Source organism: Phasianus colchicus, chromosome 1, assembly GCF_987193195.1.
Source record: "Phasianus colchicus chromosome 1, bPhaCol1.hap1.1, whole genome shotgun sequence".
Taxonomy (NCBI): Eukaryota; Metazoa; Chordata; class Aves; order Galliformes; family Phasianidae; genus Phasianus; species Phasianus colchicus.
The window spans coordinates 59,792,875-59,815,787 of NC_143436.1; the positions used below are offsets into that span (position 1 = coordinate 59,792,875).

The 22,913-nt window shown below is 39.3% G+C and overlaps 1 protein-coding gene across 5 annotated transcripts in view; it reads right to left on the reverse strand.

Moving 5' to 3' along the window:
- The window catches only part of FGD4 (FYVE, RhoGEF and PH domain containing 4), a 117,929-nt gene that overhangs the window by 66,862 nt on the left and 28,154 nt on the right, over positions 1-22,913 (reverse strand). The window contains exon 1 of one of the 5 annotated variants that reach the window (XM_090144621.1): positions 15,712-15,863. The exons of 3 other annotated variants lie outside the window; for them this stretch is intronic. In XM_090144621.1, coding sequence (XP_090000747.1) covers positions 15,712-15,721 — 10 coding nt within the window. In that variant the 5' untranslated portion in view covers positions 15,722-15,863. Of the gene's footprint in view, positions 1-7,554; positions 8,078-15,711; positions 15,864-22,913 lie in introns of those variants that run through there. One more of the 5 variants, XM_090144623.1, reaches the window with a different exon arrangement.

Below are 22,913 nucleotides of genomic sequence, written 5' to 3' on the forward strand. Positions count from 1 at the left end.
CAAACCAAACAACGCAATCCAAACTAGAAAAATAATCACACAGACTTTTCTCTACATTTAGCCATTAGGTGAAAGGCTGCATCCTCAGCTTTAAAACTATCCCTGCCATGTTAAAAACCCAAAGATTCACCAGTGAAACAGGTCAGAACACAGTGAGAGTGATTCTGTTTCTATATAGAAATAAAAACAAAAAATAAGTTTGGGCAGTGTCAGATAGTAAATATAAAAGACATCATTTTTGCTTGGAGTTAACAAAAAAACAGCATGAAAGATTCATGATAAGCACCTGAGTGGGAGACATCAGTACATTTCCAGCGTAGATAAGCACATAAAAACTACTAACCGTGGTCAAGAAAAAAAATAAATAAATAAAATTCATTCAATCTTATATCCTATAGCTGAAAAGAACAAGTAGCAAATATTTGGGTAACCTAGCAGAAGCTCATAATGATTCTTCCCCCAATGCCCATGGCTTCCAGCATTTGTTGTCTAGGGATTGGAGTCAGCGGATGTATTCACACTGTATTTTACAGCTGCTGACAGGCATATTCACCATGAATTTGTTTGGTCTCTTCTCAAATCCCACTTGTATTTCTTGTATGCAGTAGTAAAAGTGTTTTCAACACTTTTAACCTACTCTGACTGTGCTTTCTGGAGAAGAGAAACTTGGTAGCACAATACTGCTGTCCTTTCCCTTCCACACTTTTCCAACATCCCCATCACATCAGGGTAACTTTCTCCAGAACACATCAGTTCCTAAGAACATCTTGTGACTAAAAAAATTCCACTATCAGGACTATTTCCTTCTGCTTTAAACATACAAACAGCTTTAGACTCTTTGTCCTATTAGGACCAGCCCAATCTAGTACTTATGGGATAGTCAGCAAACTGGGACTTCTTTACAGAGTCTTTTTTAGCCTTATTAGCTCCTGCCACTAGTAAATATTACTGATTTTTTTATTTTTTTCCAGTCTATAACTTCAAACTAAAAGGGAAGAGATTTAGATTGGATATAAGCAAGGTTTTTACAGTCAGGGTGGTGAAGCACTGGCACAGGCTGCTCACAGACATGGTGGATGCCCCTTCCCTGAAGACACCCAAGGTCAGGCTGGATGGGGCTCTGAGCAACCTGATCTACCTGTGGGTGTCCCTATTCACTGCAGGGGTGTTGGACCAGATGGCCTTTAAGGGTCCCTTCCAACTCAAACAATTTCATGATTCTATGATCTAGCCTTGCTAAATTCTAGTGTCCAAAGAAAAATGACCAAGAGGGATTTCCCAAACAAAATTATTTCAGAAAAGGAAGGTGATGATAACAGCATGTAGTCAAAAAATGACATAATTTAGAAGTTTATTTCAGTTTTTGATACAATATGGGTGCAAGATCAGTGACAGTCATGACTGGCCATTTTACATAGTGAAGTTACACTGACAGTTAAACACAGCCTTCATGGAGACTGCATCAGCACTAATGAAACTATAATTTCCTTTAAATTATCACTATCCACACCCCAAACCTCATCAGCTCAGCCTCTAATAGCTTTTCATCATCTATTTTAACACAAAAACAAAGAATAAGCTTTTTCTCACAGTCCTTTTGCTGCTGTGTATGAAATCAAAAAAATCCCCACAACCCCAGAATCAGAAAAAATGCCAGCTATAAAACATGCATAGTAAAAAGCCATTGTTGCCTTTCTTATGGAAATGGATTCTAAAATTTCACCTGATTTTGAGACAAACGTGGATTGAAATAGTACTCAAGATCCACAAAGAAAATCTTAATAAATCAAAACATGATGAATAGACTCCAGTATCAAATAACTGTAAGCAGATCACACTGGATTGAGTGGATTTCCTTCCCATAATGAGTGTGTCCCATGCATTGTTTTTCACTACAAACGTCTACATGAAATTGCAGTCATATCACATTTCTGTTAGCTTTGTAGATCATTCACATATGCTGAAGATTTTACACAGGGCACACATGTATACGCAAAAAAAAAAACCAACCCTCTCAGCTAGCAACTGATGTTCTATTCCTGTGTTAAACAATAAGCAAAAAACATTCTACAATTTTCATAATCTTTTGAAATTAAGAAAATTTGGGAATATTCTCAGTCATACCAGGCTAACATCAGCAACAAGACGGGCCTTGAAAATTTAAGTCGATTGTTTACAAAGAACGTATTTTATAATTAACAAGAGCAGCTTTGCAGACAAACACATTAAAAACATGACAAAGTAGCAATCATACCCTTATGCCAGCAGCAAGGCCACAGCATGCAGAACAAACAGCAAAATGAGTAAAAACTTGTGCTTTACCTACAGCAAGCTGGATGAATTTTTTCTAAAGAGCATGTACCAAAAATAACACAATGCTTGCAGACAGAACAGTGCAGCACTGCTGACTTCACTGAGTGCAAACAGCGTTCACACACTTACCTCTGAATATTTCATCAGATTAGGTTGTGTTGTGTTTTCAGTTTCAGATAAAGTTTTAATTCACCTCTAAGCTTTCCATTTCATTTCGACTTCGAGTAGTTATTTTTAAGATTTCCTAGCAGCTTCCACAATTAAAACTGACTCACACATGGAAATCATGACAAGCCAAAGGACAAGAAAGCTTGCCAGTTGCTTTACAGTGGGTGTCCAAGTCATAACAGCAAAATAGGGCTCCAAGCAATGGCATGAACAAGAGCTACTGAAGAGAATCGACATCAAAATTAGTCATGGAAGTTGACTTGGCATACAGAGCTGCCAGAGAATTCTTAAAAAGGGAAGTGGCAGGAAAGATGCAGTTTTATAAACTATGAACTCTTAATATTTTGGCAAGCTTAACAGCTGTTCAATACTCAATCGTGTTGAACGCATGTAAAGAAGCATCAAGATATTTCTTCTAGGTGACAGATATCGGTCTCAGTGTAAGTACTGAAAGCATTATATGGAAAGCCATCATAAACTATTTAAAATTAATGAAAATAAACTTCACGCTTTCACTCATTTTCCTTAGCAGTGACCTCCTTAAGAAGAGGAAGACGAAAATGTTAATTCGTGTAAGAATTGGGAGTGGAATGTGGCAGGATGAAATTCATGTTGGGAGACACCAGTTAGGAAAGTGTGAGTTTTACCCTGCAGGAATAACTAAGTACAGAATCAAACCGTTACTCAAAGCTTTTGAGCTCATCTTCCTTCTACCACCCAGCATTCCAGGGAACACAACACGCTGCCTGACACAGCTCAGTGCCTGCAAAACAAAACCTCTGACTACAAAAAAGAATGGAATTCAAGACTTCTGAAGCCTCAGTCTTAGGTAGAGATCATCAGCTGAGAAAGCTCAAAAGGTACATATCTTTAATCTCAGCTACCAAATGTATACCAGAAACACCGAGCTGTAATCACAGCTCCTACTTAACTGGAGACGAATGTGGAATTTTTGTTTTCCCAAAGTGTAAGCATAAATGGAATAATGTTGAATAGCACAGTTAGCTGCATCTATATGATCTTTGTGAAGGTGAATGAGGAAGCCACAATAGCAAAGTATAAACCAAAGGATATATACAAGCTAACAGAAGCTTGCAGAGGTAGTCAAGAACAAGCATTAAAAATTGCACTGAAGAATCCTCTAAAGATGAACAGTTGGAATAGCATTCCTACTAGCCAACTGTCAAGACCAGACGACTTCCCTTCCTTCTGATCCAAAACACGTCTGCTCTCCATTCCCTGTCCTGTGAAGCGCTGAGGACTGGCCATGGCTATTGGCTCTGGGTAGATAGGTAGAATTCAATTCTCAAGCATCTGTTTCAGTGTTTTGATAACAAGACTCTCATGATACAGCCAATGATTTTGATCTTTCTTGCTCAGTTTCTGAAGCACAATGTAGCATTGCCTTTTGGTCATTTTCTACAGTTTAAAGTTGTGGTTAAAGTTTGTTTTTAATAGCCTGTAACAATCTGTAATTATCTATGTTCTGAAAGAGAAGTCCACTGAACAGCTAAATGAGACATAAATCACATGGTTGTCAGTGACTATCCATTTCTGAGCTCGGCTTTTCCAAACGTACTCAAGTATTTGCTATGCTTATTCATTACAAAGTAAACAATTCTCATGTTTATATCAAAACAAGTAGTACTTTTGCACTTAAAATCAACACCTAATTGTTATGTACAGTAAAAGCAACTGGATGAACCAAAAACCTCTGAAATAATGTCTCTTCAAAACATTTGTTATTTGGCTTGCAGTTATTTGCCTCCTCCGTTCTCCTAACTGTGAAGTCTGAGCAATGATTAACTGAAAGGGATGTTTGCTGAAATCATTCCAGCCCCCCTTGGAATAGACTAAAAAAACCTGCCACGATTCCTAGGTGTGTCATGACTCCACGCACTGCCAGTCTCTCACATTTACTCATGCATGAATACCTCACTGCGTTGGTTTAGTAAGAAGATCTGCTTTAGAACCAATTTCTCAGATTCATGAAGTTTCGAACAAATTTCATGTTTTCTGAAATCTGGTACAACAATTCCTAGTGTCATCCAAGAAGTGTTAATGCCTGCATTTTGTCCCCACCCAGACAAGGCATAGAAGACGTGAGGCCTTGCAGACAGACCAACAGCAGCAGTGCTGTGTCAGCAGCTTTGTCCTCCCACATCCAGCATCTCGAGGACTCCATTATTCCGTGTGAGTTGCAAAGGGAACAGTTTGTAAACAGGCACCAAGACTTCCCAAAACAGCAAACTCTTCAGAGGGAGCTGCAGGCTTTAACCTTCAAATAGCCATGCTACCATGAGGAAACGGTACAGACCCTCAGCGTTTTTGTCTTAATGCTCACAATACACTAGTAAATGGCAGGAGAGAATGTGAATCAAAAACTGAGCACGTTTAAAAACTCTGCAAAGTAGCAGTCTGAAGACAATGTATAAATAAAGGCAAGTCATGTCAAACAGCATTCCACAGTCATGCGTCGAATGAAAAGCAGAAAGACTTGTCTGTTTGAAGAGAACAATTGTGATCGTTTATATGCAAGCCTCCTGTATATTGACTCAGGATTTCACCATTTAGTAGCAGCTCTCACTAAAAGCTCAGTGTGTGTGTATATATAGATATATATACACATTATTATAAACAAGATTATGAAAAACCCACCATATACTGGGCTGTATTTCTAGGCACTAATTAGTTTGGAGTTCATTCAGAGTGCCTTTTTTCTAAGGCGATGTATCAAATTGAGTTTGCCATTCTAAGAAAAAATCCCACTACTGAGTACAATGTCTGCTAGCCCACAAAGCCAGTGTTTTAGAACAAATCTCCTTCAAGAGATCATGTAGCAGATTGCACTGACCCTCATTTGTTTGCATTAAGCATAAATATTAGAGCTGCCCATAATAATCCACCAAAGTCTAAAATAAATCTTTTAAAAAATAATTAATTTCAAGCAGACATTTAACAGTTGCTCTGTTAGATGGAAATGGGATGCCTACTATGAAAGGCCAGATGCTCAAATGGATTAAAGAGTGCCTAGTCTTTAAATCCCATATCTGCAAATCAAGTCTGACCTAGTGACCTAAAGTAAAATTTAGTTGTAGAAAATATGTGTATTTAACAGCCACCTAGAAATCATTCAGAAAAGGAAATAATAATTAAAAAAATAATATTTTTCTCAGGCCTCTGCTCATCAGAGAATATAATAAGCAGAGCTGGAGAATGCCAAATGGAAAGTCCCATTGCTTATCCTTGGAACAGGTTTAGCAAAGGCAGTAGAAAAACAAGCTTCCCAGCACATTAAATAGCAATAAAGAGTAATCACTTCCAGGAGGACATACAAGACGTTACCTTTAGGTCAATATGATTGCTGCTTTCTGCAAAGACTTGTCACTGATCCAGTATTTCCCATCCCCACTGAGAGGGAATTCTGCTGGCAACAGCTGCCTTGCTAGAAGCGGATCAGTGAACAGAAAGACATTCCACATCAGCTCCAGGATAACCTCAGGGTAGTTACCCTTCTCTCCCGACACTCTCAGCAAGCTTCACTGCTATGTTTGAAGGGTGAAAGTCTGATCTCCTTCCAAACACAAAAGCCAACCTGCCTCCTGTGCTCTTTCTAATGATGCAATTACAGACATGCAACCACGTCTGAACAAGTCCATTGCAGCCCGTTGCATTTGCACAGATCACCCACTTCAATGGCAACAGAATGCTTAAATTCTGGAGAAAGAAGGGGTTAAGAAGAAGTATTTTGAATTATAAGGGTAATGAAGCTTCCATTGAGAAGACTCACCCTGTTCCACCAACTTGAGAGAGTAACCTAACATCTGAAAGGACTTCAGACATAAGAAGCATAAGAAAAGCTGGTGTACAACCAACAGTGCAAGTACTCCAAGAAATAACCACTCCCTTCCTCCCTCCTACACTTTTGGTAGACAGTAGGACTTGGAAAGCCTCTTGGAGGTTAAAAATTGATCACAGCTATGCTGCAATAGCGACTTATTAACCACAATGATAACTTTTCTCCTGGACTCCAACACACTGACATTTTACATGCATGAAGCAGAGGGCAGAATTAGGACCGACACGGTTTTAATTAAAATCTTTTAACAGTATTCTCCCACGTAGCAAATGAAAATGGCATCCTGGCAAGAGGGATGCAGTGTAAGAGCTTTATTTGAAAAGGGAAAGTCCCTACAAGACTAAAAATATTTGCTGGTGTAAATCTTTATCTACTTGGCATACAACTGCACTCCAAGGAATGAATTTTAGTGCTCCTTATGCCAGTGATTTAAACTGCAAACAAACGTTTATCATGCATTTCTTATGAAAAAAAAAATTAATATGCCTTCTCCTAGAGGGTAGCAGAAATGTCTTTTAGAGGACACAAAAGCCTCACAAGCATATACCTGCAATTTTCTTCCTTTCCATGACATCCTCCCAACAAGACAGTCACAATGTCTGCAGGGCATCCCGAAAACTTGTGCAAAGTCTCTGTACAATTAAGCTACTCCAAAATGTTTGGTCAGTTCATGAGCTGAGAGCAGGGGCAGAGGGTGGGAGTGAAGAGTGAAAAAACTGATACTGCATTCTGCCTACCTTACACTGCTTCCTCTGTACAAACTGAACGAAACACCCCAAATATCTATTGTATTGATGGCTCTGTTTCAACATTACCCCCCATCTCACCATTCAGTACAGTATGAAAAACAAAGCACTTATCCCATATATATGTATGTATATATATATGTATGTATTTATCACTCAGACAAAAAGCAATCAATGTGAAAAGGCATATGAATCAAACAGATTTGGCAGCGAACAGCATTTCATAAAGACAAGAGATATGAATTGCTCCATTTGTGTCAGAGTGGCCAGTGATTGTTCTGACTTACTGCTTTAATGACCCCAAATTAAACTGCTTGAACCAAAAGAGAAATCTTTGAAACACAACCACTCCTCCTCCCCGCTGCACTCCTAACAATAAGCATTATTGCCGTGGTGCTACCGGCTTCAAATCATAAATACATCGCCCCATTAAAAATCACCTGCACACGTTACGAATTCAGCACTGACCTTACAGAAAGCCACGTTTACTCCTCTTGGCTAGAAAACATTAACAGTTTTCGTAAAATCCCTTTATGTGCTGCTCCAGCTCTCTCATTCAAGCCTTCCATTACCACACTCCATTGCAGATAATTGCAGCCAGCACACGCTCCCCTGCTCGTGCCGGTTCCCAACCCAGCACGGATAATCACATTCCAGCGGGGAGCGAACAGATGGCAGCCTCCATGGTAACCAGTCCTTCCCAGCTAGTGGGAGCACTGGGAGACTACCGGAGACTGGGCAACAAGCGCTCTTTGTGCTTCAGCCTTGCAAATCCTTCCCAAAGGGAGAGCCGGCTGCGGGCGCGCACTGGGCATGCCTAGCAGGTGCCGTGCCTTCGCCAGCAGGCTGGGAGCACCTTTAACAAAGCTTTCCACCAGGTTTAACCTTGACACTGCCTCTACCCGTGTCTCCATGGGGGAAAACGGGTGTAACGCACATCCTAAGATGGAAGTGGAGATAGCAAGAATTTTTTTTTGTCTTTTTAAAGCGCAGAAGGGTTCAGAGAAATAAGCTGAGAGCAGTTTTTCCCCCCCTGGCAAAATTATTTTCTGAAGGAAGGCTTATTTTCCCTGAATGAGTTTCAGTTCAGCTCTAATGGAACATGTGCTGGCTGTTCTCTATCTCCTGGACCCTTCAATTGCTCTTCAAGAGCATCCCATTATTTTCTCCCAGTCCAGGTTTTATTCACCAGGAATGGACTAATTCCTTACTTTTGGTCTCAGCTCCTTTGAGTCTTATCTGCTCTTGCTTCTGCTGCTCATTCAGCAGGCAGAAGCTGCTGTTTCTCTGCTGTACAGCTAGGCTGCTGGTGGGGGTGTGGCTGGAAAATCTTTTGGATTTTTGGCATCAAAGCTAGATCTGAAACCACAGCTCTCACTGGTCCAGGTCCTGCACCACTATGCACCTCCAGCATTGGTTTGCACCAGCTCAGCACAGCCAGATTCCCACTGACCTCAGCTGGGGATGAGAAGGTAGTAAGTTCTCCAGAGCAACCAGTAACAGTCTTGTCTGGAAAACAAGAGCTAGGGAAGAATATATTAAGCCCTTCTAAGATGATGACACGGGTAGAGTCACACAGGACTACATCCTAGTCCATTTAAGGTCCTAACCACAGGATGTGAAGTATGCAACACAGTAGCTCATGGACTGAATGTGCTGACGCATTCAACTTTTGTTTCCCTCACTCTTGAAGCCATATAATGCATATGACTAACAGTGTGTCAGAAATCTGTGGGTAACTTTAAATAAAGTTGAGCCAAATTTGTACTTCAAAGTCCTGTATGCTAAGTCAGGTCTGACAAACTGATCTTTTGAGGAAGGGAAAATGGTTTCCTGCCTCCTTCACCCCCTGATCCCCTTGTAGCTGGTCCTGCAGAGCAGCAATGGATCTTATAGAAGGATTTTATAGAGGGATGACAAATCCTGCACTGGAACCCATCATGACAAAAAAGCTCACCTGTTCCTTCGGGTGACCCCAGGCAGAGGTCAGTGATTTTCTTCCCCTCTTAAGTTTTCAGTTTCCCTCAACCTCACTGCACAGGGAAGTGAGCTTTGTTTCACAGCAAGTACAGCTCAGTCTTCCTCACACATCACTATTAAATCGCTAGCACATCAGCACTGGAAGCCCCACTGGTGAGCGTTGCAAGTGCCTGTGGGTGAGGTGCTGTGCCTGAGAGCTGTGTGAGACTGTCCCCACTACGAAGCACTTAGCAACTGAGCACGACGTGACCTGAGAGAGTGACCTGCGCTGCTTACACAAAACAGGACCTTGAGCACTGGTGGCAGGCATGGAAGAAAATGCAGCTCTGCATTTTCCCACCCCAGGGCTATTGGATCACTCTGCCTCGCACCGTTCATCTTCATCCAGTGCTCAGTGAGAAGCACTGTCCCCTCCTCCTCCTGGCACGACAGTGAGCACTCAGGGCTGGGTACGTCATTTTTATTTAGTCTCACGGTGTCAAATGAGGAAGAAAATCTTCTCCACAGTTTCTGCCTCTAAATCAGCCATTTTTACATCCCCAAAAGTTTCTTAAAGACCCACGGGCACCAAACTTACTCATTCACAAACACAAAGGTAAAATAATGTAAGGAAGGAAGCTGATTTCCTATTTAATTTGCCAAATGTTAATAATAAAAGCTTTTCTGTGTTTAAGCATTATGGAACACATCGATAACATTTGTTGCTTTCTCTCTTAAAAGTAAGGAACACAGCTTAAAAAATGAGCTTTATATACTTGTTAATTTTATGTATTTATGCATTTCTGGAAAAAAAAAAAAAAAAATGCAGCCATTACAGTTGCTGGCAAACAGATTGACTTCAAAATTCCAGATCAGTTTTAGTCTTTTTTCCTCTGTAAGAGACCTCCTACAAAGTAACTTTCTAGACTCATGTTAATTCTAAAAGTAATTTAACATCGGAAGACCTGTTCCAGACAGTGACAAAAACTCGCAAGCTGTAACTCCACATGTGCAAGTTGTTTGACAATGAAGGGCAACAGCAGTCAGAATCCATTTAACTTTCTTGATTCCTTTCAGTCTTAAGTCTGATTTTACACAGCTTTAACAAACTACGTGCAGCAGCCATGACACAAAGGGGTAATGGGATACACTACACGTTTTGGCAAGAGCAGTGAGTTACATGGAGCAACAGTAAAAAAGCACCCTCCACATATTTGACATATATTTAATTTGAACTGCTTGAAATCAAGAGAGGAAAACAGCACACCCAAAATGCTTATAGGGAGAGATGGAGGAAAGAGAGGCAACTTAGCCATCTCCTTTGTTCTTTGGCCCAATTTGAGCCAGAGAGGTATTTAGGGATAAATTGCTTTAGACAGAATCTAGTAATGAAAAATAACACATTGACATGCTGTGTCCTAAATTGGTTCCATTGAAGGGAATCCCAAAAAGAGAGCTCTTTCATAACGATGGCACCATGTACTTCAACTTTTCCCAGTCCAAGTTGCTATCTGATAGACACAAGCTCTGGTATTTTATTGAAGTTGATGGAGACCTGATTTTAGAAGCACATGTTATTTGAACTGATTTTTTTTTTTTTTTATGACTGCCAAAAATCTATTAATCTAAAACCAACCACCTGAGTTTAGAATAATGTATACTATTAATCTGAGAAAAACATAAACAGAAGTTAGTCTCCATCCGCTGTGCAAGATTTAAAAGCTTTATTAACAAAACCAACCATTGCATCCAGGTAACCAGTGACAGGCCTAACATGCATGTGGTTTTGAACTTTAGCCCATTTCTCATACCTACTCTCAGAGATGTACTAAAATCTCCCTGTAATTCTTGCAGTCATATCAACTGTAAGTTAATGCCAGAGATAAACCACTTCAATAGACCACTGATCTGTTCTATTACAGTATCACTTGTTTCCAAAAAGAAATCATTTTTAACTCCTCAAGATGAGCTTATTATTGTAATTAAAGCTCTAGTCAGGGGAACATAAATGTACGACTGATGAAAATTTGTGCTGTTGGAGTAAAAAGAAAAGAAGGGGAAAATAAAAAAGAAAAAAAAAAAGCAATTATTTATACCAGAATGTGACCTATGACTTTAAAAAGCATAAGGATAATTTAAAATCTCACACCTGTTTCAAAAGGAGAGAAATTTCTCTAGCAAAAGATATAATTAAGACAACCAAGTATATTATCAGTATGAGCAACAGCTTCAATATAACGTGTATGTATTTATTTTATGTTGACAGCATCTGGTATTAAGAAAGTTCAATTTAAGGAAACAGGATGCCTAAATTTTTAAGAGTATAAAAAATATTCTGCAGGCAGTTGTAAGGGCTGAAACAAATTTTCCTCTTATTTATCTACAATATAAAAACTTCCAAGATTCAACATTTTTTGAGATCACCAAAGAAGGGCTAAGGCTTTCAGACCAGTCCTTTTAGATCCCCTTGCACTACAGAGATGGTCTTCCAGTCCTATCTCAGTTGGCCATTTTTCCAAGTTGTAAAACACTGGACACTGCAGCAGCAAAACAGCAATGAAATAAGTCCTGCTGGGAGCAAGTACTCTATCAGCAGCACTTTCACAGATATAAAGCAAATGGAGACCTTGCATTTGGATGGACCGTGCTCCCCTTACTTCCCAAATGTTTTCAGCCCCAATGGTTTTCAGTCAGCACACAGTTCCTCAAAGCCACATGAGCAGCAAGACTACTGAGTTTCTTCTTCTCCCTCACTGTGCCCCACAGGGTCAGAGATGTGCAAGTTGGATGTGGGAGAAAAGGAAGTGACTATTTTTCCATTGTTCTTAAGGCTACTGTTTGATTAAGTAATGTTAACGCTCTGAGTAATAAATCTTTCCCTTTCAAACTCTTTACTGCTTATTAAAGTAGGATTCACAAGGGGAAGACAGGCTATCTCCTTCTCATGAGTTCAGTGATGCGGACTGCCTCCAGTCTCTGCAGCAGATCATTCTTTAAATGTTACAACAACTGTTTATGTGAATGTTTATTTTTGGCAGCTATTATTGAAGGACAGCAAAGGAACACGGTCAGAGCTTATGATGGCCTGTCTTGGTGACCCACAAGCATTTGGTGTACAAGTCTGAAAGCAATCCTTCTTTCACAGGCTCCCTTCCAGAACAACTTCCAAGTTATGAAATTAAATTCCTTACAGAAGGAGTAATGTCAAGACTTCAATGTCTCAAAAAGACCTTAGAGGAGCACAGGCCCAATAAACTGAAACATTTATTCCATAATCTGCAATTCCTTAAGTTTCCAAGTACTTCATGGCAACTTTCCTATGGAGCTGTATCAGTAGTATCTCAAAGTTAGTCATGCCTGTAAGGAAGGATGCTGGGTTTTTTTCTTTAAAATCAACTGCAAATCATATCTACAGAGTTAGCCAAAGCACGATTAATAGCCTATTAAAGTAGGTTATTAAAATCTCACACCAGCTTCCTGAAGTGGAAAGCAGATTACGTAAAACGTAACTCCAAAAAATACCACCACTTCAAAGACCCACAATCAGAATTCCTTTTTCTTGAAAATTGCTGAGCACAAAGAAACAGTTACATTAATAAAGTTTGGTTTGTAAAAAAACCAAAAAGAACTGAATCACTTCATATCAATGGTACAAAGTACTGCAAGGGAGAATTTTTAAAGACTGTTGAGCCTCTCTGCAGGGGGTACAGCAGCTCAGGCCTGGCACATACAGATCATGGGCAGCTTATTAGTGGTACCCAGAAGCAAGATGTCTGAAGCTTTTTTTGCAAGATGTGCATGGGCAGAGAGAAATGGGACAGCCAAGACTGCAGAATAAACAGTGACACCAACAGAAACATGACAAGAGCTGGATTTTTGCTGAAAACTTATTTTATCAAGGGAGAACAGTTCAAGTCAGAGTATGGAAATGTCCAACAATAGGGCACAGCAACCGCCAGACGTACCTGATTATTTCTGCAATTGTACAGAGCGTTTCCATGGAAAAGCAGCAGCCTTCTGGTTTGACACATTTAGCATCTGACAGCTGAGCCAGCCAAAGCTCAGACACACAAGGCTCCACGAGAGATCACAGGCAGCTCTTTGGACAGAGTTCTGAACAACACAGGAGTAAAAGCAGCTTTAAGGGACTGCTGACCCCAGGGACTTGTCCCATGCTCTTCATTTACCAGCTAAGATCCCACTGAAAGATCCGAGTAGTGCATGGGTGGGAACTATGGCCACAGGGCTTTCTTCTCCCCTCAGGGTTTACTGAAGAATTTCTGAGAGGCTCTGATCAGAAATGTAGGACTGCTGGGCTACTGCATCTTGGAAAAGCCCCGCCGAAATACATTCTCACTCTTTAAAAATTAAACTTGGGAAGAAAAAATACTGTTATAATTCCAGAACTTCATAGAGGTAATCTGAGGTACAGCTGGAGTGGTGGTGGGTGAGCTGCACTAAATATTACTTCAGTATATTGTACTTCAGACCATTACAGGTGGCTAACCTATTAGTGGCAAAGAACTCAGAAAACAATCTTAAAATGAATTTAGCAGACCGACTCATATAATACGCATTGATTCAATTTAAATCCCTCTCCAAACTCATCAGGCACAGCTCTGGCACAGCCCTTCTAAGATTTAGAAACACCTGCATTAGATCCAACACAAATACTTCCCTGAGCAATCTGCAACAGGTCTCTGACAAAGCAGGAGATTAGTTTTACAAAACATCTTCCTTTCCCCTCACCTGAAGCTTCTCTGGTGGTACGTGATCAGGCAGGAGTGGAGTAGGCCCCATCCCTGCCCGCAGGTATTGGCTCCACTGTCAGCAGAAGGAAAAGCAGCAGTGCAGGATTTACTGCTAGCTGTCACAGCCACCCGATGAATGCCAACCGTTCCACCTACATCCCATTCCACTTTACACAAATGAGTTAGCTATTTTTAAACAGTCCCACTTCACAATACCTCTTAGGCTGGCAGCAGCCATGTCTTACGTTGGAGGTACCACAAATATTTCTCTGATTTTATTACATATGCATGTACATATGCATGACTCAAAGCTCCCCGTGCTGTCTGTGCCTTCCCAAAAGGATGAGCAGCAAACTTACAGCTGCAAAATAAGTTCGGTTTTTAGCAGAGACTACATAGACAAACCTAATGAATACTGGGAGTTTGATCATTACTGGGGCTTCTGTGTGATCCCATAAGAGATACAGAGCATTAGATGCATACAGCAAGAAAACATAGGTCACCCCCCATTTCAGATTATTTTCAATATAAGTAATAGGTTTACTATTGCCTCCTATTGTACAGTATTATCTTGCAGCAAGGATATCGTAGAGGTTTGTATTTTTACTATTAATACACACTACAGACAAAGCCATAGCTTTCGAGGATTTTATCCTTTTGCTAAAATGTGGGGGATAAAGGACATTGACACTGTAACTTCTTGAAAGATCTAGAATTTTTATCATTCATCGTTAACTGCAGAATTGCTTAGTACATGTAAAGATCTGGAAAAAAAATCATTCATCAAGATGTATTTATAAAGAAAGACTCCAAAACTCAAACCACCTATACATTCTGAGAAATAAAGTGACTGATAGAGACACATATAGGGCAGAACTAAAACTGACCTTGCTCACTAGAAACGTTTTTGAAAACAAAAGTTTTTAGTTCAAAGTTTTTACTCTCTTTGCTATAAACACTGATGAGCTTATGAGTCAAAAGACTGCACAGTACGGACAGGGATGAATATCTAACAGCATTTCTATGTCCCTCAAACAATACAACATAGTGTAAATGCAGTGCATGTATTTATATACACATATGTATAGATAGATATTTGTGTATAAACTCTACAGTAGAATCTCTTCATCCAGTCTGCCTATATATAGACTGGATGAAGAGTACTTACATTTTAAGTTGATAGAACTGCTATATTTACACTTTAAATTGATAGAACATAGGCACATAGGCACCAGTAGATAAATTTTGCTACCGAGAGAAGAGCCTGTTTGGTGACTCACTTCTACCTAATGTTGTGGGTGGGCTGTAGGACTTCCCATCCCATCCATAGTCTAACAACTATTCTCAAGCTACATGCAACAGAAAAATAGGAAGGGGAAACCATAAAAGTGTCAGACAACAGACTCAAGTTTAAACAGAAACCCATCGTGTGCTGAGAGGAAGGTCACAAGATTCTACTTCTCACTGCTGTGATAGCTGCCTTTGATCAGTGCACTCATGCTCTGCTTCCACTGCAGCTCATCCATGCGATGAGAGTTCAATTCAGTGCAACTGCCCTAGTTTTCAAAGCTTTCAGACACTGATAGATGACTTTTCCTTCCTCACTGACAGCAAAAAAAAAGCATTCTTGTTGATATTAGCAGAAAAAAAAATGTCTAGATTACAGATTGCAGTGCTACTTAGAGAAGCTTAATCACAGACTAATAAGGACTTCATTTGACTCCTGCTGTATACCAGTTCTTTAAGAAATATCCATATCATTTCCAGGACAAGATGAGATAACAATATATACCTTTATTTTCAAATATTTCAAAGAGACTCCCACAGGTAATCAATCAAATAATTTACTTCAGAAACAATGAGGTATTAAAAACAAAGAAAGGAGAAAAACAGGCATAAAGAGAGGTCTACTTACAGCTACCCATGCCTTACATTGGTATATAATTACTGTGAGCAGAACTCCTTACATTCCAATGTTTCCATGCAGGTAACTACCAGACTAGGAGGCAGTCTTTAAACTGCTCATAAAACAAGCATTATCAACTCATATAAAAAAAGAGAAGTTCTGAATTTCATAACTCACTGATATATTTCAGGAAATACGCAACAAGAAATATTTCAACACATACGAACAGCAGACTGTACGAGTGGGCACTCAAGTCAGAGCAAATGTTTTCTTAAAAAATACATAATATTCTTATAGGTCAAAATTTACTTTACTCAGTGTCACCAGTAAGGTCAATCCTATAGCTGTGTTTTACCGCACTTTATATAAGCTGCAATCTAATTACATCTTGAGTTGCTTTTAAGAGCCCTCATTTGTTAGGAAAATAATAGGCAACACTGGCAATGAAGAATGACTTTCTCATTATGAAAAGGAATTCTGTGTTTTAATTTGTGAAGAACTAGAAATACCTGAATAAATAGAAAAAGGTTTTGCAAGTTGTTCCCACTTGTAGTCTCACTACTCTTTTCATAGTGTTGAAATGCCTCGAATTTAATACCTTTCAATAACAGAAAACTCAAGCAACACAATCTTAACATTTGCATTTAGTGTTGTTTTTTTTTGGGCTTATCTGTGTTACATTTATACTGAGCCAGCTTCAGCGGAAAGCCCAAGCTCTCTGCTGCTTACATGTTCAAGCCATGCAAAATTCAACACAGAAATACATAAGCAGTGACTGCCAAAACCTTTTGGCTCTTTTCTGTTTTGACTGCTACATTACCAAAGTTGTACTAGACAATTTTCAAGCAGAATAAAAAACTTGACATTTTCCATTGTGCCACAGTATGAACCGTTACAAAAAATCCTATAGAATTAGACAGATGATGCCAGCAATTCTCTGCATAAAGTGCTCTTAGACAGCCATATACTCACCTGTCACACCATCTGTTACATACGCTTTCTTTAGAAGTCCATTAAATACTCAACAGTGCCTTTCAGGTACATTACATACAGCAAGAAAAGTCTATTTCAACAGATTTCAAAAGAAATGAAGTATAAGCGATATCATCCAAACTACTGTGTGCAGCTAACTGCCTCTTTCAGACAGTCTTCTTCTTTTGAAGTTGCAATGGGTCAATCTTTTTATAAGCACAACTCAACTGTAGTAAAGAATTATTTGAAAAACAGTAGTATCATAATTTCTCAACATATTAGAATTTCCAGCTCCCAGGAAGTGGAGAATAACCACAGCAAATCACAAGTTCCATATGAAACAGTTTATCAGTTCTCATATTGGGATAAGTTTTAAATCATAAAAAGATACAAAAAATGAAGTAGATGCAAAACTTTATTTTTTGAGAAACTATTTAGGGCTTGTTTCACTTTCACAACAGTTAGATACGATCACATAGCAAAGCAGAAAACCAAATAGTTAAATGCTTACAAAGGCAAAAGGAATTTCTCCAAACACACTACGAGGCCTCACAAAGTGCATTTCAGGAAAGACTGAAGTAGAAAGACACCAGTAACATCCACTGGAATGCCTCCACCTCAAATAGATTTTTGAAACCAGGAAGCACTATCAGCTAAAACAAAATGCTGAGCATGTGTCTAATGCACCACTGCTATATGAAGTGTGAAATCTAAATAGATTTCAGAAAATTGTCATTTAGTGATCAGCATGAGAGACAGCTATATAAATACATGAATGGATGAAAACTTAAGAGACTATGCAGCCCAGTGCCCAGCCACGAAGCACAGTTGGCATGCCTACTTCATCCTGGGAATATGGTTATGACAACACGGCATTATCACATGCATGTACTACGTCTACCTCAGCCTAACAGAAGAGGAAGAATAGCATGGCGCTACCAGACAGAGAATTTATTTAATTTACCTTCACTAAGAAATTACCTTCACTAATAACAAATCAAACATTTTCCCCTACTGCTACTTGGGCTGAGATTTATACCTGAGCGTATAAGCAGGAGGGGGAACAGCTGTTTACAAGGGTGGATACTGATAGGACAAGGGGGAATGGTTTTAAACTGAGACAGGGGAGGTTTAGGTTAGATATTAGGAAGAAGTTTTTCACACAGAGGGTTGTGACACACTGGAACAGGTTGCCCAAGGAGGTTGTGGATGTCAGATACTGTCTTGTCAGACTGCCCCTCTGCTGCCATCTGTCGTATGGCAACATGTAATGGAATGTTGGTGGGAAGGTTCAGCCTCTACTGCCATACCACCAACAGCTGCCTCTAACATCATGGGCCCTCATAATAAAATGGGAGGCATTACTTTCAGAGCAGCCCTTGTAAAATATACAATATCATCAATGCATAAGTAACAAAACATTTTAAATTGTAATATTTTTCTTAAAACAGTCAAAAAAGAAAAAAACCCATTAAACTAGTGGGATATTTAACCTTGTTCTTGTGAAACTACCAAATCAATCTGGTTCTATGGCAGTGGTTGCCATTCTCAGTGAGTTCTCAAGGCGTTCACAGCTAAGGTTTTTGTTGAAATTTTACTCTTCCTGTACTTCATCCTTGAAAACTGTTCACAAATGGGCATACTGACAGATATGACATGAGTAAGATGTGGTTGTGAAGCACAGGATATTCTTCCTCTGGTAAGAGGTCTTATAAAAGTCTAGTAGAGAGACATGATCAGATTTTTGAGTTGAATTGCAACTCCATGTATTCCATTTGAAAATTTGCTTGCAGTGTATTTACAACTGATAACGGTGTTGCAAACATAAAGTGATGGGTTTTTTTGGCACTCTTGAAACTTATTCTCAAACTCCTTTATCAAAATGGAAAGCGTGACTGCATATTCTTTGCTGTTCAGCGCATTGTTTTCATCCAGTGTATCAAAATGCATACAGTTATTTGCCACCACTTGACTTAGCACTGCATAGCACTGCCGTGCCCTGGTTTCAGTAGACACAGCATTAATAGCACACTGACAGTTTGGTTGTTGCTGAGCAATGGGTGCATGCCCTGGGGCCACTTCACCGGGAAGGGCCACTGCCTTTATAGTGCAGCTAAATCTTAACCACTTTTTGATCACAATATTTCTAGCAACCTCCTGTCACTTTAATAGCAGACATTGAACTCTTACATTCTATTTCTTCCTGCAATTTTAGATTATAGAAAGAAATGGTTTCTGAATAAAAATGAATGAGATCACCGTAAAAATTTTGCTTTACATTTTGCAAGACTACATCTGATTTCAGCACTATTAGGAGCGATTGCTATCATGAACAAATGAATAACTGCATCTGACAGTCTACAAAGAGCATGTATTCATCTGAACCACAGTTATCTAAAATACCACGGCATCACATCACACACTATACTGCCATTTATTTTAACATTTATTATTTTATAAAAGGCTTAATGTAATTTTAAATAACAAACAATAATTAAGGCTACACCCTGAGAGTGATTTTTCTATCTTATTTCTATTGCTTCAGTCACCATCTTTTTTAATGTAATCCCGTAATATGATGAGATGGAGAAATCTCTTGCGTAACAGGTTTCAGATTGAGTTATTAATCAGTCCATCTATTCTGTAACAAGCAGATACTTTAATAAGTTGTGACATTCATATCTGGAAACTGCAGTACTGACAGGGCAGTCCAGATTAGATTTTTAATTCAGTACTATGTGATCAAAACCAAATTATCTCCAAAATGCACCCACTCCTCAATTCAGACAAGATTCAGCACATACAAATTTAAGACATTCTGTCATCAGACCAAAGGCATCTACATTTGGGGTTTACCAAAAGCAATGCTAAAATAGGATGTAAATCCTTCATTTGACTCCACACAATTTAGAAGCAGTGGAAGACACTGTCCTCTGCACATAAATGCATTCTACATGTCTGCCATCTTCCTATAAAGCAGCGGCTGAAGTTAGAAGCATCTCCGCTGCTTGTTAACTAGAGGGAGAGATTGCTCAGTACTTTATTTTAAAAAGGAAAATTCAACAATTTTGTTGTCACCAAGAACGCAGGAAATGCTAAAGCCGAAAAAGGCTCCAGTTATAAGTATTTAGACTCTGAGGACACTGTAAACCACAAGAAGCCATACTGTCTTCCTCAACTGTCTCTGGAGATTCGAGGGATTATGTTGTTTAGAGTTGCGAGCAGAAAGATCTGAGAAGCTCTCTCAGGCTACACAGGAAGCCTACATAAGTACAGTACATAATGGTAAACATGCTCACTATCTTCCCCTCCCCCTTCAACAGCATACATCTTCGCTGAATATTGAAACTAGTGTGCCAAGGAACTGTATTTTAGGAAGACTATCAACCGCTAAATAAAAATAAGCAAAAATGTTATGACTGTACCGAGGAATTTCTCTTCCATTTCCAGCATTTCCAGGGGGAAAACAAAAGCCAGGTTTGATTATACTCAAACTCTTTTTTTATTTGAATAAGCAACCAAGATGAATGAATAATTCTTTTTAGATTCTGTTGCCTTGCAGACTACTTCATAACTAAGAGACAAAGCTTCAGGTATTCTGTAAACAGCAACTTTACAGAATTTTAGACTCATCTACTCAGCATCCAATTTCAGTAGAACAGACAAGAAGAAAGACAACAACCACTCAAAAAAAAAAAAAAAAAAAAAAAAAAAAAAGAAAATGTGGGTAACATTTGAAGTTCTCCCAGTGCACCTTACGCCTTGTAGATTCACAAACAAAAAAGCTGAAGGAAAAGAGGAGCTACTAGGAAACACAAACATGCCTATGAGTCCAGAAATCATAGAGTCATCAAGGTTGGAAGAGATCTCTAAGATCAAGAAGTCCAACTGTCAACCCATCCCCAACTTAACTCACTAACCATGCCCACTCAAGGGCACTCAAGGGCCTCAATTTATTTCCTGTCGTGAATGGCCCAAAACAGGCACAGTACTCAAGATGCAGCCTCACCAGTGCCAAATATGAGGGATGACCATCCCCCTGCTCCTGCTGACTACCCTATTTCTGATACAAGTCAGGATGCCATTGGCCTTCTTGGTTTCCTGGGCACACTGCAAGCTCATGTTCAGCTAATTACCAACTAAAACCCCCAGATCCTTTTCCACCACACAGCTTTCCAGCCACTCTGCCTCAAGCCTTGAGTTGCACGGGGTGTTGTGGCCAGAGTGCAGGATCTGGCATTTGGTCTTGCTGAACCTCAAACAACTGGCCTCACCCATCAATTAGCCTATCCTGATCCGTCTGTAGGGTCTTCCTACCCTCAACCAGATGAACACTTCCTCCCAGCTTAGTGTCATGTGCAAACTTATTGAGGGTACACTCAATCCTCTCATATTGCTTTTATTTGGGGTGGTGAGGTGACTGTGTTTGTTTGTTTTTAAGCTTGTAAGCAAGCCAGGCTCTACACAGTTACTATTTATCATGTTCAAGTCTCACCAGGTTGCCACCATCTGACTATCCTTACACTTGTACATTCTCCTTGCATTCTCCTCAATTAAAATAGTAAATTATATGAATCAATTGTAGCACACAAGATAACCTTTTCATGTAGCAAGGGCTAAGAAAACTGAAAATAACTCCAGAAATCATTCACGTTATCAATATCATTACTGAAAAAATATTGGCAAGTATTTCTTTTAATTTTTTTTAAATATCAAAGTATTTTGATGATCAATACAAGAAAGAAACAAAGAAAGACAGACTGAGAGAAAGAAACCCAACTTCATTTGAGTCCTTGTCCCTTCAGTGCAAAATTCTGAACAAATGCCCTGCCTCTTGCCAAGCCATGTACAGCAACAATGATGGCTCACTATATTAGAGTGCAAACATTGCTACTACTCTTCCTACTCTTATTGCTTCCTAGTCTTTTTATGTCTTAGAACATCCTTAACATGACAGTGAAATCAGATGCATATGTAAGAAATACTGCAGCCTAGAAGAGCACCATGTTCCTTCATGCCTTTAAAAATAATTTTTTAAAAAAGGGTCAGCTTTGCATTTTCCAAGGATTTAATTCATCTTTTCTGTATGTCTTGACACATGGTTTGATAATTTTTCATCTTCAGAACTGTCAGTGAAAGAATCACTTTTCTTGACCAGCTGCAGTTGATTCCGCTTCACCATGAGGGCACACTACTTAATCACATACAACTTACTCACCAGCTCCCCATATCATTTTCTGCAGTGCTGCTCTCTGAACGCCAGCTTGTACTTTTGCCCAGAGATGTTCTAGCTCAGATAGTAACATTCTGATTTGCCCATGATGAACCGCAGGAGTTTTCTGTTAATCCACTTATCCAACTTGGCAAGATCCTTTTGAATAGCATCTCTCCCCTACCCGTACCAAATCCTCTGTCTCCATTCAGCACCATCTACAAACTTGCTGAGGATGCCCTCCTTCCCACTGTCCAGGTAATCAACCATTATAAATTTGAAGCACTGTCAATTCCAGAATTAACCCAAGAATAAGGAATTACTCTTTTCCTGTGTTCTAGGCAATACATGTAAATTGACTGGCCAACCAATTGAACAGAGTGCTCCAGTAACTAAAATTGCTTTGGAATCCAAAATAATCCCGTCTTACCATAACCTCCTTACCCAAAGAGCAAGATTCCAAGAAATGTAAGCACAGCAGGATCAAGTGGCTCCTCCTACAAGCTTGAATGTGACAATTAAACACTGAGCAAATTGTTTTATTCTGAGTATAATTTGAAGTATCACAACAACACCAGCTGTAACAGTTACTCATTATTTTTCTTCATCTGATGAGTTTCAAGTGTTTTAAACCTTTTCTAAACTGTTCATATATATGACAGAAAGAAAACAAACAAGGAAGAGACAAGAAAAATTTTGCAAAATTGTTTTGGTGTTTTTTTTTTTTTTCCTCAAAGGATCCTCTGAGGAGTTTTAGAATTCAGTAACCTCATAGAAAGACAAGGATTTTTACATTTTTTTGATACAAAGGCATTGAACAATTATTTGTAAGAAGAAAAAAAAAAAAAAGAAAAAAGACTCACTCACTAAATGTCAAACTGACATTTTGTTTGGGATCTTTGGCTTCTATTCAGTAGTGGAAGGGGTGGGGAACAGAGGAAGCAGGAAAGCCTAAATATTCATTATTCGTAGAAAATAAGTTTGAGGGCATTTTCCATGGATGATGTGCACCCCAACCTTGGACCTC